This window comes from Leptosomus discolor, chromosome 1 (assembly GCF_034619465.1).
Source record: "Leptosomus discolor isolate bLepDis1 chromosome 1, bLepDis1.hap2, whole genome shotgun sequence".
Taxonomy (NCBI): Eukaryota; Metazoa; Chordata; class Aves; order Leptosomiformes; family Leptosomidae; genus Leptosomus; species Leptosomus discolor.
The window spans coordinates 61,815,950-61,833,925 of NC_141391.1; the positions used below are offsets into that span (position 1 = coordinate 61,815,950).

The window sequence follows — 17,976 nt, forward strand, 5'->3', positions numbered from 1 at the left end:
CGCATGCGCACGCTGTGCCGTGAGGCTGCGGGGCGGGCGGGCGGGCGGGAGCGGGGCAGCGAGGGGCTTCTGGGCCTGAGGCGGTCTTTCCCTCCCCCCGCCGCAGGTGAGCTCCGCCGCGACCTTCAACAGCCGGACCCCGGCCCGGCCCTCCCTCGGGCTGGGCCGGCCCCGGCGCCCCGGGCCTTCCCCAGCCGCCGCCCCCCCCCACCCCCCCCCCCCCCCTACCCCCGAGCGCCTCGGCGTGTCCCCGGGATTGGGGGGCGCGGTTTTGGGACCGCGGCGGTCTCCGCAGAGAGGGAAGGCGGGACTCTCCTCTTGCTGCCTGGCGGCCGGCCGGCGGGCAGCTGCAGCGCTGCGCCTGACCGGAGCTTGTAAACGTTTGTCCCGTACCGCAAGCGGAGGGAACCGTCCGGAGCCGGCCCCAGCGGCTGCCGGGGCGGCGGGGTGCCCGCCCTTCCCCAGCCCGGGCTGCCTCCTGGTTTCTGCTGGCGGTGACAGCGCATTCGCGTTGATAAAGCGTACGTGGATCGTCTCACCTTTGGGTTGTGCCGCCTTTTGCTCCTCGTAGGCTCTTCTCTCTCAGAGTGGCCGAGAAAGGACAATGGGAGTTCAAGGCCTTTGGAAGCTGCTTGAATGCGCTGGGAGACCTATAAACCCAGAAACGCTAGAAGGAAAAATTCTTGCTGTTGGTATCCTTTAAAAGTAAAGCTGAGGAACCGAATTTGTGGGGGAGATTATTTTAACTATTTTGTTTATTTCTACGTGATTAGCTTTTTTTAAAATTTGAAATCACGACAACATTTTGATAAGTAGTTTTTGTGCTTTAAATATGTGGAATACTAAGCTCTTCTTTCTTTATCTTTTAAAAAAATAAACTTTTTTTTTGTAGGTTCCTTACGTGAGTGTTGGGCTATAGGATTTTGTGCTTTATAAGTAAATGTGCTGCTCTCAGTAGGACTGTAAGATGAAGGAATTTAAATACTTCTGCATGAACTTTCCTATTATATATACTTGGTTAAATGCTGGAAAGATGTGGGAAGAAGTCACCTTTTGTTTATTTGTAAAGATAACAGCGGAGGTACTACTTGCTGCACGGTTATTTCAACTCTACCTTTTGTCCAGGGCAATGAGGGCAAGAATTTATTCTCTGAAATTCACAAGTGCTTGGATAACCTTGGTTTCAATAAGCGAAGCGTGGAGCAGTGGGCAGAAGCCACTCAGTCAAATATGTGCACTTTATAGAAACTATCAATACAATGTCTGTGTAAGATAGCATGTTTTTTTCCTCTTGACGGTTCTTTAAGATATCAGTATTTGGTTGAACCAAGCTATAAAGGGAGCCAGAGATCGTGGTGGTAATTCCATACAAAATGCTCACCTCCTCACTCTATTTCATCGACTCTGCAAGTTACTGTTTTTCCGAATTCGGCCTGTCTTTGTTTTTGATGGAGAGGCGCCGCTTCTGAAGAGACAAACCTTGGTAAGTACCTTTTCTGAGTCATTGCAAAGCAAAACAGGGTGTGTGTCTGCTGACACTAAGTAGCCACTTCCAATTTCCTTCTTACTCTGCGTTGGAATCTGAACTGTGAGGATGGAGGGCTTGAAGTGCACTGCTGTGCAGGTGTTCTTTGCAGTCCCGGCCTTGGTTAGCTGTCGGAGTGTGCAGCAGCTCCCTTTTGGTATATTCAGTTTTGATTTGCATAGAAACTAAATTGCGGAGAGGTAGGTGATGGCCTAAGCCCGGATCTTGCTCCAGGATGGACCTGAATGCAACTCTTGCAAGCATCTGTACGCGGAAGCTGACAACTATTCCCGAGTCCCATGGAGGAAACAGGCATAGAGAGATTTAGAGGATCTGAAGGCTATGTCCCTGTTGATGTAGGATGAGTTAGGAGTTTCCTGTAGACTCAGCATACAGAATTATAACATTAATTCACTGGGTATGTATCTTCAGCATCCAGCAAAATCTCATTGGTGTTAATCCTCTTTTCCCAGGCTAAGCGAAGACAAAGAAAGGAAGTTGCTGTCAGTGATTCCAGGAAAACTACAGAGAAACTCTTGAAAACATTTTTGAAGAGACAGGTTATCAAAACTGCACTTAAAGGCAAAAGGCAAGAATCAAAATGATCTTCCACTTGTTTATAAGTGGCAGGTAAGTTTTTATGTAGCTATTAATCACAGTTGGTTTTTTTTCTTTCCCTAAGCAATGAAGCTTTGCCCAGTATTACACAAGTTCGAAGGGAAGGAATTGATGATATGTATGTATTGCCTTCTCTGGAGGATGAAGAGAAGAACAGGTAGGTAGAATTAAGAAAAATTACTTAAATGGCTATAATAAACTCAGATAAAAGTATAAACCATATTTTTTTGATGCTGCTGAAAGGCCTTTGACCTGTGAGACTCCATAATATATAAATTGTATTTCTTTATATTTTATATCAGTTTCTATTTGGAAAGTTTGGTTTATAGCTCTGGATATAGAAGCCTTCTAGTTATTTATGGGTGTGGTGTTTTGACCCTGCCTGGATGCCAGGTGCCCACCAAAGCCACTCTATCACTCTCCCCCTCCTCAACTGGACAGGGGAGAGAAAAATACAACAACAGGCTTGTGGGTCTAGATAAGGACAGGGAGATCACTCAACATTTACCGTCATGGGCAAAACAGGCTCGACTTGGGGAAAAGAAGTAATTTATTACCAATTAACTCAGAGAGAAGTAATGAGAAATATAAACCAAATCTTAAAACACCTTCCCCCCTCCGCCTCCCTTCTTTCCTGGGCTTAACTTTGTTCCAAATTTCTCTCCCTCCTCCCCCCAGATGGCACAGGGGGACAGGGAGTGAGGGTTGGGGTCAGTTCATCACCCTGTTGTTTCTGCTGCTCCTTCCTCCTCAGGGGGAGGATTCCTCATGCACTTCCTCTGCTCCAGCATGGTGTCCCTCTCACAGGAGACAGTCCTCCATGACTTCTCCAGTGTGGGTCCTTCCCATGGGCTCCAGTTCTTCATGAACTGCTCCAGCATGGGTCTCCTTCATGGGGTGCAGTCCTTCAGGAACAGACTACTCGGGTGTGGGCCCCCCCCATAGGGTCACTAGCAGCAAACCTGCTCCAGCGTGGGCTTCTCTCTCTCCACGGGTCCACAGGTCCTGCCAGAAGTCTGCTCCGGTGCAGGCTTCCCATGGGTTCACAGCTTCCTTCAGGTATCCACCTACTCCGGCGTGGCGTCCTCCACGGGGTGTAGGCAGATATCTGCTCCACTGTCCATGGGCTGCAGGAGGACAGCCTGCCTCACCGTGGTCTTCACCACAGGTTGCAGGGGAATTGCTGCTTTGGTGCCTGGAGCACCTCCTACTTCTCCTTCTTCACTGACCTTGGTGTCTGCAGAAACATTTCTCTCATGTATTCTCACTCACTGCAGTTACTGCTGCACAATAACTTTTCCCTTTCTTAAACACATTATCACAGAGGCACTACCACAGTCACTGATTGGCTTGGCCTTGGCCAGTGTTGGGTCCATCTTGGAGCCAGCTGGCATTGGCTGTATCAGACACAGGGGAAGCGTCTAGCAGCTTCTCACAGAAGCCAGCCCTGTAACTGCCCCTGCTACCAAAACCTTGCCACACAAACCTATTACAACGGGAAAGTAACAGAAGAAGCTTTCGGCCCACAGAGTAAATTTCTGCACTTGGTTCATGTTTAAGGATGAAAGTTGTACCTCTCTGTCTCCTTGGCCTTATCTGTATGACTAAATGGAACTGATTGTTGAAGCTTGGGTAGCTGGTGTCTGGCAGCTTGGTTCCAGTTTGCATCCCCTCACGCAGTAGTTTAGACATAGTACTTCAGCAGAAGTAGGCTTTGGATGTGTCATGGTCCACTCAGTGGACTCGTGATGGTTCGTTGTCTGTGATCTCAAAGCGCAAAATTAAGGCAACCACACCGAAGGGGTTTGCTTCAATCAAACAGTAAAACTTTATTGTTCTCCCATAAAGCGGTGTGCGATAGGTAAAGAGGGTGAAAAGAAAGTGAAAAGAGGAAATAGATTGATAGCTACCAGCATGGGTCCAAAGTGTCCCTATGGTCCCAGGTCCAGGCAGCGTCCTGCCAGTCCTAATGATTGTCGTGATCCTTGGTGGGGAAAGCTTCCAAAGTTCAGTTGCTGAGGAGCCATCTTTTATGCCAAGTAACACACCTTGCTCCTCCTCTGTGTCTCCACCTCTTGTTGTCTCCGTCGATGCTGATCAATCTTTCTTGACAGCAGTTATGCGGTCCACCTGGTCAGCTCAGGCTTCTGTACCAGAGAACTGCACAGCATTCTTCGTGCCATGCAGCTCTCACTCCCAGGGTGTTTGTACCGCATTCCATTCTTGGGATCAGCAACTGTGTCTCAGGCAGGCCTCTGCAGACTCATGTCAAGATGTTAGCCTAACTTTTGGGGTACCTTCGTGTCCATATCCCTGATGACAAGGTTGAGACAATGCTGTTTTCTGGAGCGACTTACAGGATGTACTTGTCGGACTTGTGACATCTTAAACAACACTAAGGGGGAATGTGGAACTGTCCGTTGGATTACTCTTTGCACATATTATAATATATATATGTACACTTTTATATACTTGCTGGCCAAATAAGAATCCAGTAACGATTTAAACAGCAGCGGTAGTCTCAATCTCGTTTTAACTGAGATAAGCCTGCCTTCTGGCTTTCTGTTCAGATCTTTTTGATTTGTGTATGTATTTATATATGTGTTTATTTATATGTGCATATATATGTGTACTTTGATGTTGTGTGTGAACTTTTGTGCTTACTGGTGAAGGGATGACTAATGTCCTTTTCCTTAAAATAGGAACTTTATTTTCCTAGGTAAATATCTACATCTTTTTTTTTTTTTCCTCTTTGTGCTTTTTAGCTCAGAGGAGGAAGATGAAAAAGAATGGGAAGCAAGAATGAGCCAGAAAAAGATGTTGCAGGTAAGTGCATCCTATTTGCCCTGTTACTGTGAACAGTCCTCTCATGCGTGTGCTATGTTTAAAAGGCAAACAAAAAGGTTAAAAAATGTGTTTGAAGTTATAGGTCTTACTATAGCGTTATTTATCAAGCAAAGAAGTTAACGTTAAGTACCCTATGAATTCCTACTAACAAGGAAATATAAATGTAATTTTATCTACTAGAATACAGCAGAATAGGAATTTCTTATGGTACCATTTTTTTCTTTTGGCCACTTTGTGTGGACATGTGGAAAAATTTATTTTTGCAACAATAGAAGTGAAATGTATGTCTTTGTGCACATTTGTTTATGCACAGATAAGACAGCATATTTAACAAAATTCCCCTGCTTCTCCAAATATTAATTGATGCTGAAGCACTTTGGTCCTTGAGTTTTCACAGATAAATTCTGTATTCCCTTCTGATATGCTGATCTCATGGGAAGAGGACAAAAGAAATACGTAACGCAAGAAGAAGGTATAACGAATAATAAAATTCTCTGCTTCAAAAAACCAAAACCAAGTCTCTCTTGTAAATACTGTTTATCTTTGAAGTAGTTCACATTCAGAAGGAGAACCTTTTTGGAAGGATAAAATCAGACTAGCCAAGGCTGTAAGACCTGCTCCTGTGATTTATACTAAATATCTTTTTGTAGAAAGAGTAAAACCAAGTTCCTCTGTGTAGTGTACATCAGTAGTTATGTACTTTATTTTATTGGTTCGTTGCCTTTTATTTTCTTAACGGCTTTCTTCACAGTATAGGAAGTAGCAACAAGGTTTTGTGGGTTTTTTTTGTTGTTTGGACTGATACTCTAAATGTTTTATTGTTCTTGCTGTGCTGTAATATAAAACACGTTTATGTTGTTTTCCACTTTTATAGGAAGAATTATGTGAAAATCCTCATTCTATAGATATTGAATCAGAAGATTTCAACAAGCTGCCTCCAGAAATAAAACATGAGATCTTGACCGACATGAAAGAATTTACAAAACGAAAGAGAACATTATTTGAAGCAATGCCAGAGGTAATATTTAACATAGTTTTCAAGCCATCAGAAAGGATCCCTTGCTGTTAACAGAGGTGAAGTCTGCGTCAGAGTATCGCATCTGTAAAGCTTTACCCCCAGGCCCGTTTAATAAGAGATGTTATGTTGAGGGGGAAAAACCCAATGAGGTAATGAGCCCGTAGCAGAGCCCCCCGCCATGTGTCTGTTCAGAACCCTATCTCTTGATTTCCACTAAAATTGGCAGAGCTCGTTCCGTTTGTCAAGAACAGGAAAAAATCATGCTGTGTCTCACGGCTCGTCAGCGTTACACCCAAGATTTCAATTGCACGACCGTGCTGCTGGTGTAGATGAACCAGGTAGAATGAACACAGCTTGGGTTCCAAACCCTCAGGTTGTTGGGGGAGCTGGCAGCTGGGAAAAGGCTTTTGTGACTTGGGTAGGTGTGTTACTGATGCCACTCAGAGACAAATGGGGAATCCTGTAGTGCCACTTCTACAGTAGCTTTTCAGAGTACAGTTCAATTTTTAAAAGTACTATATATGTCAGGTCAAATGACAGCTTGCGCCTAAGCTAAGAAACGTCTTTTTAAAATCGTCCACATGTGGATTCTGTTATAATTGTATTGTTTTTAAGATGGGGACCATCTCTTAGCCAGTGTCTACATTTAGCCTGTACCCAGGGCTAAACTGTAGCAGTTGCTCTGTCACCTGATGACACCTCACCAGCCAGGGAGGGGAATTGGGGGAAAAAGGAGAGCAGACCTGTGGGTAGAAGTGCAACAGATTTAATGAAACACCACCAACAGAGATACACAGAGTTATACTGAGCCAAATGAATGTCCAGTCATCACAATTGACCAGAGAGCAGTCCTTGGGAGAAGCCAGAAGAAGAGCAGGAGGAACCTCAGCAGGAATCCCACAGGAGATTGCTCTCTTTTCAGCAAACCTCCCCCTTCTATAATGACCATGACATTATGGGATGGGTTACACCTGTAGCTCACTCAGGTCAGCTGCCTTGGCTGACCTGAAACTGCTAATGGCCTGCCTGGCATGGCTGGGCTGTGGTTCTGTCCCAGCTAAACCAGGACAGCCAGCTAAGCTTTGTTGGTCACATCAGTGAGATCTTGTTGTGTTTAGCCAGCGTTCAGAACTACTTAATGGTACCTTTTAGAATTGCTGTGTGTTACCACACTGGTGTTGCTGTCGCTTGGGAGTGCAGCAGTTAGTAACAGACAAACATTACCTCCTTAAAGGAAACTCTTGAAAGGCTCTCCAGAGCATGGTAAATGAACTTGCTTAAAAGGTACGGCTAGTGGCATTTTATTTAAATTGACTTGGTTGTTTGTTTTGTGTTTTGTTTTGCTTTTTTTAAGGAGTCCAATGACTTTTCCCAGTACCAGCTTAGGGGTTTGCTTAAGAAAAGCAGCCTCAATCGGTGCATAGAAAATGTAGAAAAAGAATTGAATCAACAGCACTCGGGTGAAATCCAAACACAATATGAAAATGAAGGTGGTTTTGTGAAAGAAGTGGAATCTAGGAGGGTAGTCTCTGAAGATACTTCTCACTATATCCTAATAAAGGGTATGTCAGGTCTCAATTTTGTAAAACCTCTTGGTTTGGTGTGTACAGTCTGCAGCTGTCAGTTTTAAGAAAAAACTGAATTTTGTTTACAGGTACATGTAGCCAATAATTTGTATGAAATGTGCATTACTGTTAGACATAATTAACTGTGGTCCGTAAATGTGCAGAAAAGTGGTTTATTAATCTTTATAATGATGTTCATTATGTAAAATAGAATGTTAGTATAAAGCATTTTTTTTTACTAAAAAATAAACCGACAAAAAACTTTCTTTCAGGTATTCAATCAAAAGAAGCTACAAGTAGAGACTTGGAAACTACTGCAGGACCCTCATCAAAAATGTTTGAATTTACTAAATCGAATAAAATCAATGAATCTCCTGCTAATGCAAAGCTGGTTGCATCTGACAGGTTGCAGACAGAGAAGGATAACAACGTGGTGACAGCGCCACCCTCTCCTCGGACTTTGCTTGCTATCCAGGCAGCTATGGTAGGAAGTAGCTCAGAAGAAGAACTAGGAGGGGATGAAGATACAGGGCAATTGAATGTGGACCGATCTGTAACAGAGGAAGGCAGTGTGTCTCCAAGAACACTACAGGCAATTCAGCGAGCTCTGAGTGATGATGATGATGAAAGGAAGAAAGTTGTTACTGTTAGAACGGGTGGAGCGCTACCGGAAAGATCAGAAGTGAAGGATTTTCTTCTTAGTAGCTCAGATGAAGAAGATCAGATTCCTGAAGTGAAGGAGGCAAAAAAAATACTTACACCTACAATTCATTTGTCAAACCAAGAAATTATGCAAGATGCTGAATTTGAACAGAGGAGTCAGGAGCTGGAAAAAAGTCATGTTGCACCCAAGGACACCAGTATAGCCAGAGCTGAAAATTATTTCTGTGTTGACAATACTAGAAAAGTCAGAGAAGATGTAGACAGAGAAAAAGATAGTTCCAAAATGGACTTAAATTCTTTGGAAGATAAGGATATAAGCTTGTGCATGCAGAAGCCAAGCTGTTCCCCTGTACAAACTAGTATAGAGGCTTTGATTCCTGCTGAAACAACAGACTTTTCTAAAAATGAGGAAAACTTGAAAATTTCTGAAAATATAGAGGAAGTAATTTCACAAACAGAAGAGAACCTATCTGAGGTACAAAAGGATGTTAGATTTTTTCCAGAAGCAAAAGGTCCTGAGGAGGAAAGAGAACAGATATCACAGTCTGAAGACAGTGATTCTGATGGTATGTGCTTTTTCGTTGTGTAAAGAGAGAAGAAAATAGGAGCTTACTCTGTTTGTAGTCAGTTGAAGTTAACCTTTTCTCCTGCTAAGAAATGCTTTAAAATACATCTATTCCTATGTGTGTAGATGAGAAGAAAATCTGAGCTATGTTTTTCCCTTTGGTATTATGTTTTTATTATTGAAACCTGAGTATACAATATGGAGAGTCAATATGCTGTTGTGTACCCTGAACTTAACTGGTGTATTAATCATCAACTGCCTGGTTTCTGTAATTTCACAATCCTTGTATCTATTTACTGCACATAGAGAAAAAAAAAAAAATCAGTAAATACGTGCCCAAGTTAAAAATGCATACAAATACTTTTTAAGCAAGCAGCAGGAAGTTGAAATCTTTATTTTCCTTTAATAGGAAGCTTTATTGAAGTGGATACTGAAATCCGTAACGAGGCTGAATTTCCTACTAAATGTGATGAAAAACTGGGTGATGAAACAGTACTTCCAGAAGCGGAGGCAGACAGACATGATATTGTCACACAGGACTTGCTGAAGGAGTCTGATGAAGAGCAGTTGGCAGACGATCAGAATGTTGAAAGAGAAGATGATGGTAAAGATGCAGCAGATGAGTGGCAAGACATCAGTTTGGTAACTCATTGTTATGTGTTTGAGCTGGTAGTGAAGTGCTCTGTCCCCAGGTAGTTTTTAAGGAAAACTATTGGACATCTTCTTAGGGTTTCATTGCTTTCTCATATATGTATCTAATTCTATGGGAAGTAATTTTTCTTTAAAGATGGTGGTTAACCGTCATCTCTCTGAAATCAAAGGGAAACTTTAAGATTTGGTGTTCTGATGGACAAGACCTGTCTCTCTTACAATTTACTGCATTTGAGAAGCTATGACAGCTTTCAAATGTGAATTAGTGGAGCACATACTACTAGAATAATTATAGTTGTGGACTTAGTGGTTTACTTAACTAAGTATACCTGAATTGTTGAAATAATGAAAATCTTGTTTTATTTTTCAGGAAGAACTAGAAGAATTAGAAAATGACCTTTCTGCTGAGCAGAATATGCTTCAGGCTCAAAAACAGCAGCAGGAACGTGTTGCTGCTTCTGTAACAGGACAGATGTTCTTGGAAAGCCAGGTAGTATTTGTTGAATCGTTTTGATTTGATATAGCATGATGAAGTCTTCCCCCCTCCTCCTCAGTCAAACATTTTCTCAGAAGTTGTTAGTAATTTTGCTTAATTGTAGGTCACCTTTTTTCCTCTTAGGAGCTTGTTTTCTTCAGTTTGCTTGATTTAAAATATTGAAAGTATTGAGATAATCTTGAATACCAACAATTTTAAATAATTTTTACAACATTATAAAAGAATAAAATTATTAATAAATCAAGGGTTTTTTTAAAGCAGTAGCTTTTTAAGTTTGGATGAGTTTGATCTTTGCCTGTTGCTGTGAAAGCTGCAAATTGAACAAAATAAAATCAGGAAGTTACTTTCAGCAGTATAGAAATGATGTCGTCTGGGTGCTAGGTAAATTGTGATTTCCCCTAGGGATTAAAAGATAAAAGCTTACAAGAAATTCGCATGGTAACCCAGTTTATGGCCTGGGTAGCTGATTTTAAAGAATCTCACCAGTAATACCTGCATAAGCCTGTAACTTCTGTTTCAGTATTAGCATTTAAAGGTTAATGCAGTCTAACGCAAGGACTACTTGCAATACAATGTGTTTGGGTTAACATACCTGTAATACAGTGGACTAGTGATAGTATCTATGATGTAATAAATTTATTCTAACATTAATTCTGAGAAATATATAAATGCTTTTATTTTCTTTGCATAAAAGGGATAACTTGGTCTAAAATGATTAAAATTTTTGTTTCTTTTGTTAAATATTTGCTCATACTTGTTTCTTCGGACATTTTTTTTAAAGGCCAGTAGGTTGTGTGTTCGTAATGTGATGTGCCATGTAATGGTAGATACACCATTATAATTGTAAGTCTTTTGACCTTGTGCTTTTCCTCTTTATTGCAGTAAAAGTTTCAAGTCCTGAGACTGACTTTGTCAGGGCACAAAAGCCAACTGCAGTGAGAAAAAAGTGTGTGTATGTGCAGATATATCTATATATATATATCAAATATAGATTTAATAAATTTTACAGCTTAGCTTTTGCAGTGATGATTGCATCCAGTTTGGGAGCAGGAGAGTAAATGGAAAGCATAATTTCTGGAGATGACATAATCCGGAATTGTGTAACTAACACAAGCCTGTAAAACCTAGTCTGCCTGTGGTATTTAACTGAGGTTGAATAATGTATTCCATAAAAGCAAATTGTGTAAAATGCATCAAAATACATGTATGTCAAAGGATGATTAATCTGCCCACTGTTTCCTGCTTGATATTAATGTTTCTTGTATACTTTCATACTATTTTCTGAACTAAGGTGACAACTGATATTTTTTTTTTTTAAATTATTATTTCTTTATATTTACCCTGCATGGAGCCCACATAGTTGTAATGCATGGGCTTTTCTCCATGTTATGGAAAGGACAATACTTAAATATTCTTGTGTAACTAAGGTAGCAGATTCTCAAACTGTGTAGTAATAGTGTGATCAAGTAGTGCTTGACTTAGGTGGCACTATCTGCCCAAGATGAATAAGTGGGATTTCTTCCTTGACTTAACTGTGCTTGGCACTTCCTAGCAGAAATTAAGATTTGCTGTGAAATATTAAATACCTCCAAAGTGTGAATCTAGCAGTTCCGAGTCAAGCAGAAGTATAATAGGAGTTCATTTTTCAGATGAAATATGAACTGTTTTCTCTTGATCCTACAGGAGCTTCTCCGTCTGTTTGGCATTCCATATATTGAAGCTCCGATGGAGGCAGAGGCACAGTGTGCTATATTGGACCTTACAGATCAGACCTCTGGGACAATCACCGATGATAGCGATGTTTGGTTATTTGGTGCACGACATGTTTATAAAAATTTCTTCAGTCAAAACAAACACGTGGAATATTATCAGTATGTTGATTTTCAAAACCAGCTAGGTAAGCCTCAGGTCTTGACTTGTTAAATACAGTCTTTAATAAGACAGCGCTGCCGTGTGTCTTGAAATTGTATTTTCTACAGAATTTGGTGTGTCGTATTACAATGCCTGTTCTTTGAGGAATCTCCGAAGACATTCAGTGGGTTGCTGTTTTTATTGCCAGATGACACCCCTGAATTTGCAGGCACCTACACTTAATACACTGAGTTAGTGTGACGGTCATCAAGGCTGGAGGTTTGAGCTATGGCAGCAATTTCTGGGTAAATGTTGGCAAATTTTCTGACATGGTGGGAGAATTATATTCTGATGTTGTCAGATTTATAGTCTTCTGGAAATGGAGGTCAGTTTTGGACATACTGCCACATAGTGTATTAGAAGAGGCTCTGGCATATGTATATGCTCTGTAAAAGTTTAGTTAATTTAGTTAATACTGACGTTTTTTTTTCTTCTTTCAGATTGCTCTCCTACCAGTCTAATCAAATTGTTGTTAATTATGTTGAACTACTAAACTTAAGTGTCACGTAGTGTATTAAGGAAAATATGAGCCAATTTTAACTTTTTCTTATGTCTTGTTTAAGCAGAATCTTTAAAAATCAGTTTTGATGTTTTCAAAGTTGAGAGAGGCTGTAGACTTTGAAATAATATTTCAATCTCTTCAGCATGTAACACTTCACAGTGTTTTTGTGTGCTGAAAAATACGTCTTTGGTTTCTTCTCCCAGCAAACTGAATGAAATATTTTTTCCCCCTACTTGTTCCCACTTAGGTATGCTACTGTAGCTTACTTGGAAAGGATTGGTGTAAAAGCACGTGTGTGATTTTTAGCTGTTACTAATGTAATAAACCAGAGCATTTATTTATTTGTTGTGGAAAAACAGTCACCATCGGTCTTCATGTCACATTCCTCTGCGGTTTTGTACTTCTGCTCCTTTTCCGTGCATTGCACAATTCTTCTTTCTTGACAGCTGATGGATATCCTGACTAGCATGCTGATGGTCTTGCTTTGTGTGATTAGACACACATCCCTCCTTTTCTTCATTGAAATTGTTTTGTTTTGTTCGTACTGTAAACTCCTGAAGCTAGTCACTGAAAATCAGTCTGGTTGCCTCAGGTCTTAAGAGTGTACCAAGCAGAAGTGGTCAGCTGAGTTCTTCCTTCTTTCTGGCTGTTTCACAGGCTCTTTTGGTCTGCTTAGTAACTGCAGTAGCACAGAGCAAAAGGCTTCCAGTTTGGGAACTCTTTGAAGAAGCAGAGGCATTGATATTATGGACTAGAATTCAAACAATGTTTTTATTTCTGATTCAGGGGTTATTAAATTCAGGTCAGCATTAAATGAGAACAGGATGGTAACCAGAGAAATAGATGTAAAATAATAGCTCTTAGCTCTTAGGAGCCCAGAATTTCCCAGTGGTCTTTACATTGTAACATTTTTAATTGTGTCAGTATGTATTTGCCAAGTTAGCACAACTACCGGTGCTTGAGCTAGCAGTAGCATATTGACACTGCTCCGAAATTTAATTCAGCAAATTCTGACGTTGATTTAAATGTAATTTTACAGAGTTAATGCCTTTGAGTTCCTTTTTGTTTTTTTTTGCCTTTCAGAAAATATATTAATTTTTAATTTGTAAGAGAACAGATGCTGAATCCACTGGTTTTATGTAGTTTGTGCACTTTCTTTTACAGGGTTGGATCGAAGCAAGCTAATTAATTTGGCATATTTGCTGGGAAGTGACTACACTGAGGGCATCCCAAATGTTGGCTTTGTAACAGCGATGGAGATTTTAAATGAATTTCCTGGGCATGGCTTGGAACCTCTCTTAAAATTTGCGTATGCTTCATCGTATTTTGCTTTTTTTGTCTCTCCGTGATATGAATGTTAGTGAATACACTTTTCTGATGCTTAAGCACGCAACAAAAAATGACCATTATTGACCATCGTTAAGGAGACTAAGTAAACTGTAAAATATGTGACTCCATTATATCACTGTTTGAAATGACAGGTAAATAAGGTGACGTGTTGATACAACAATTACAGTGAGACTAATGAAGACAATAGGAAGCTGTAGAACTGTGCAACTGCCTCTGAGATCATTGCAGAGCTGGATCCGTAGTGAAGTGGAGGTTTATTCTCCCTGAGTTTGTGAGAAGGTGCTGTAGCTTGCTTGTAGAGAAAAGAGACTTGAGTGAGGAATGGATGACCTGGAAAAAGACAGACAGGTGGGCTGTGGGGAAGAACAAGATTTGAAGAAGGTCAAGCCAGTTGTACTGGCAATGGTGAGGATGGTTAGAAGTCTTTTTTTTTTTTTTGGTATCTTTTTTTTTTTCATTGCATACCAAAAAAACTCCAAAAACGATCAGTATGTGTGAAACAGGCAAGTGAGGCTGAATTTAGGGCTTTCTGTTTAGCAGCTTATGGGGAATCCAGGTGATGTTTGCTCATGTGGCTTACAATGGCTGCATTTACTGTGTGTGTTTTGTCTTTCCACTTTCAGATTATATGTTCCTTTGGCCATTTTTAATTTGGAAATTTCCTATCTCTTCTCATGTAGTAACTGAAGTAGGGAGGTTATTGAAATTACCGTGGTGGCTCTTGATATTCCAAATTATAATTTATGGCGGCAAATTATTAATTTCCTCTGTTTTTCAGTGAGTGGTGGAATGAGGCTCAGAAGAATAAGAAATTGAGACCAAATCCACATGATACCAAAGTCAAGAAGAAACTGCGGGAGCTGCAGCTTTCTTCAGGTTTCCCAAATCCAGCAGTGGCAGACGCGTATCTGAAGCCTGTGGTGGATGAGTCAAAGGGTTCGTTCATCTGGGGGAAGCCCGATGTAGAGCAGATCAGAGAATATCCTTTTACTAGGTGGCAGGACTTGTTAGCTAAAAGTACTCAGATGAAAATTCATTAAGTCTCATTAGTGAGTCAGTAATGGAGTGTCAAATTCTTAACAACTCATTGGTGTGAGGGGCCCCCACCCTGTCTGCCAGCAGTTTCCCACAATGATACCAGCTCTGGAATGGAAAGGAATGCAGCCATGCTTGTGTGGCACTCGGAGCTGCTCTGCCCTCCTGAGAGAGGGCACTGCTTCACTTTGCTTGCAAGGAATCTCGGAGCTGGACTGACTAGTTGTGATGTTACGTTTCTGTAACTGTGCTGTGCCTGTTTCTAGACTTAGAGCGGGCTTATTTGCACACTCCTGATGTGTGTTTTGCCATCTTTCAGGAGTAAGTTTCAAAACCTAGTCAGAAAGGGTGATTCAGTCTGCAGTTTATCCCTAGTTACTCACTGCATTTCTTGCAATGATGTCCGTTTCTTGCGTCCGTTGCAGCTTGAGCTGCAGTGAATTGTTGACAAGTAGGTGGCAATGCATGCAGAGCTAAGTGTTTTAAACAGTAGATGAAACTTCCAGTGCGTTCAAGTGTGAAAATAAGGTTTACTTCTAGGCATTCTGTCTTAGAGCAGTACCGTATAGCCAAAATGAGCTCTGTCTTCACTGAGACATGGTCTTGGAAATGTTGATATTAGAGAAAAGTTTCTGTAACTAATAGAGATGTAACAGCGTGGTTAAGATATGTAAGTGTGATACTGGAACCATCCAGATAAGTCTGCTGTAATAACTTAGAGTATTTTCTCTGGTTTTGTAGTAGAAAAAGCTTTGATGTAGAGTAATTTTCCTCCAGAAATTGTTTATTTGATGAATTTTCATTTTGTGTGTTTACAAAATACTAGTAGTAGCCATTTTATAAAGTTCCTTAACTTTCTGCACATTCTGTCAGGATCACTTTGGCTGGACTAGGACAAAGATAGATGAAATCCTTTTGCCTGTGATAAAACAGCTGAACTTGCATCAGGTAAAGTATAAAACTATGTGTAGCTTGAGGGTAACTCCAAAATAGTAAGAGAAGCATTTTAAACTGAACAGCAAAGTTTTAACCTAGAATACATTTCTCAGAAACTAGGATTTGGCCATATTTTTTTAATCTTTATATAATGACTTTGAAATATATATATATAAACTTACTTGTGTAGACTTTATTTCTGTATGATTTGGGTGTGTTTTGAGGCACTCTACAAAATTGCGATTGCTGGTTTCAAATTTTGTTTTCGATCAAGCACCGATCTCAAGTCCAGGTTGCTGTTTGTTCTGGATGTAGCTGGAATTAACGGGTACCTCAAGCACCTTTAGTACTTTTGAAAGACAGCATGCTCTCTCTAAACATGATTTATAAAAATGCCCCTGAGGTTTTGGTGAAGTGAGAATGACCATTTGGTACCATCCATATCCTTTGAGGAAGAGTGCAGACTGAACTGTTGAGCAGGTGCCCATTAATAATATTACTGTAGTTTCCAGATAAATGTTCTGTCAGCTTTAATAAAACTTAAAAGTGAATAGTGATGCATGCTGAGATACTCTGAAAGTCAGTTGTGAAACTGGTCAGCTAAGGTCAGACGCTTTTCTCCTTTTCTCATAAGCGAGATAGTCTAAATCAGTGTTCTAGGTTCTCTTTATCACTCAAACAATACCAAAACCTGTAGCTAAATCCAAATACTTTCAGGTTGGCTCGAACATCCTTTGGCATCATCTGTCGCTCTTAAACAATTTTGGGGAGAATATAGAGGACTAGCTTAGTCTATACAGGAAGCCGAGCTGTAGTTGAGTAACATGGACCCACGTGTGTGACTACTCCTAGTTCTAAAATCTTTATCCTGTAGCAGCATGTGTTACAGTGAACTTGAGTCAAATGACCAGGTTTTGTTGCACTAGCATATGCAAATATAAAGTGCACTTACAACATTTGCTTAGTAAACATTCTGTTGTTTTAGCAGCTTGAAGCTAAGGAGCTAAGGATGTGTTTGTAAGGACATACTTAAGAGCACTACAGAGATTCTCGGTACTAGGGTTGAAAATAGCAACATATGTCTAATCATCAGCACAATGTTTATAAAATTTCACTGGAGTTCGCTTATTATTTAGTTTCTGTAAAGGTTCTTGTTGCATAATTTAGAATAACATATAGGTATTACTATAATAATGGATCTTACTGTTCACATCTATTTGCGTGCATATTAACTTCATTAGACCTTTGTCCTTCTTGAGTTTGGGGCGCTTTGTAGTATGGTGGAGATAACAACTGAATTCCCATCACAAAACATCCAAAGGTGTTTCTCTGTTTTATTTTTTATAGACTCAGCTTCGAATTGATTCATTCTTCAGACTAGCACAGCATGAAAAACTAGCTATTAAAAGTCAGAGACTGCGCAGGGCTGTGACTTGTCTGAAGAGGAAGGAAAAAGAAGAAGCCGATGAAATTCAGGAGGCCACCGCTGTTATGGAGCTTGAACTTAAACAGCATGAGGACAGGAAAGGGGAAGGTACTGCAGGCTGCGCAAATCGTCGGGCTGTGGCAACAGAAGTCCAAAGTGGAAAGAGGAGAAAACATTCCGATTCCAGAAATGAACATTTATATGGAGGTGGTTTTGTTGGGAATTTGCATCTTTCAGAAACTTCTAGTGACTCCTCAGTAGAGGAATTGGAAAGCAGAGATTTAGGCAAGAGCAAAAAGAGGAAAAATGTCTCTGCAATGGAGGCAGCAGACCAGAAAGAGAAAAAGGGGTGTGGTAGCTCAAGTGATGAGGATGAAGAAATGGAAAATGTAGTTATGGTGACTGCTAAACCTGTGTTTGAGGGCAGAAAAAAGAAATCACAGAGAGGAAGGAAAAAGAAAGTCTTAAAGAAAAACAGTCTTTAAAAAGACAGACTGTGTGTGCGTGGCTTTTTATGACTTAAGCTTTGTAAATATGCTAATGAATTTTTGATAAGTAATAAATTATCCCTATTTATCATGGTTTTGTCATGCATTTTTTGTCCAGAACTTAAATAGGAGGGATTTTAAATGAAAAAAAAAAAAAATTTAGCACATTTACTCATTAGGACCCTGATTGGACTTGGTATAAGTTTTCTGTTTTGAGATTTTAAAATTGAGCCAAAATGTGATGCCCATTCATTTGCGTTCTGAGGTGAGATAGCTGCTAAAAATCACGTGCAATCTGTTGCTTCCTTAACTTCAAACTTAAATGAAATTTTGAAAGCAACTTGAATTATTTCCAGCTGCTGAGAGAAGGAAAATTAGAT

General features: G+C 40.4%; 1 protein-coding gene across 1 annotated transcript; it reads left to right on the forward strand.

Annotated features, from left to right (window-relative positions):
• The first annotated feature begins 578 nt into the window (after positions 1 to 578).
• Positions 579 to 17,687, forward strand: ERCC5 (ERCC excision repair 5, endonuclease). The gene is made up of 15 exons (XM_086482072.1): positions 579 to 692; positions 1,308 to 1,483; positions 1,999 to 2,114; positions 2,208 to 2,300; positions 4,909 to 4,969; positions 5,865 to 6,008; positions 7,363 to 7,570; positions 7,846 to 8,802; positions 9,211 to 9,443; positions 9,823 to 9,942; positions 11,632 to 11,845; positions 13,526 to 13,670; positions 14,490 to 14,690; positions 15,610 to 15,694; positions 17,030 to 17,687. Exons 1-15 carry the CDS (start codon positions 605 to 607, stop codon positions 17,591 to 17,593), a joined length of 3,405 nt encoding a protein of 1,134 aa, XP_086338198.1. The 5' UTR covers positions 579 to 604; the 3' UTR covers positions 17,594 to 17,687.
• The last annotated feature ends 289 nt before the right edge of the window (positions 17,688 to 17,976 follow it).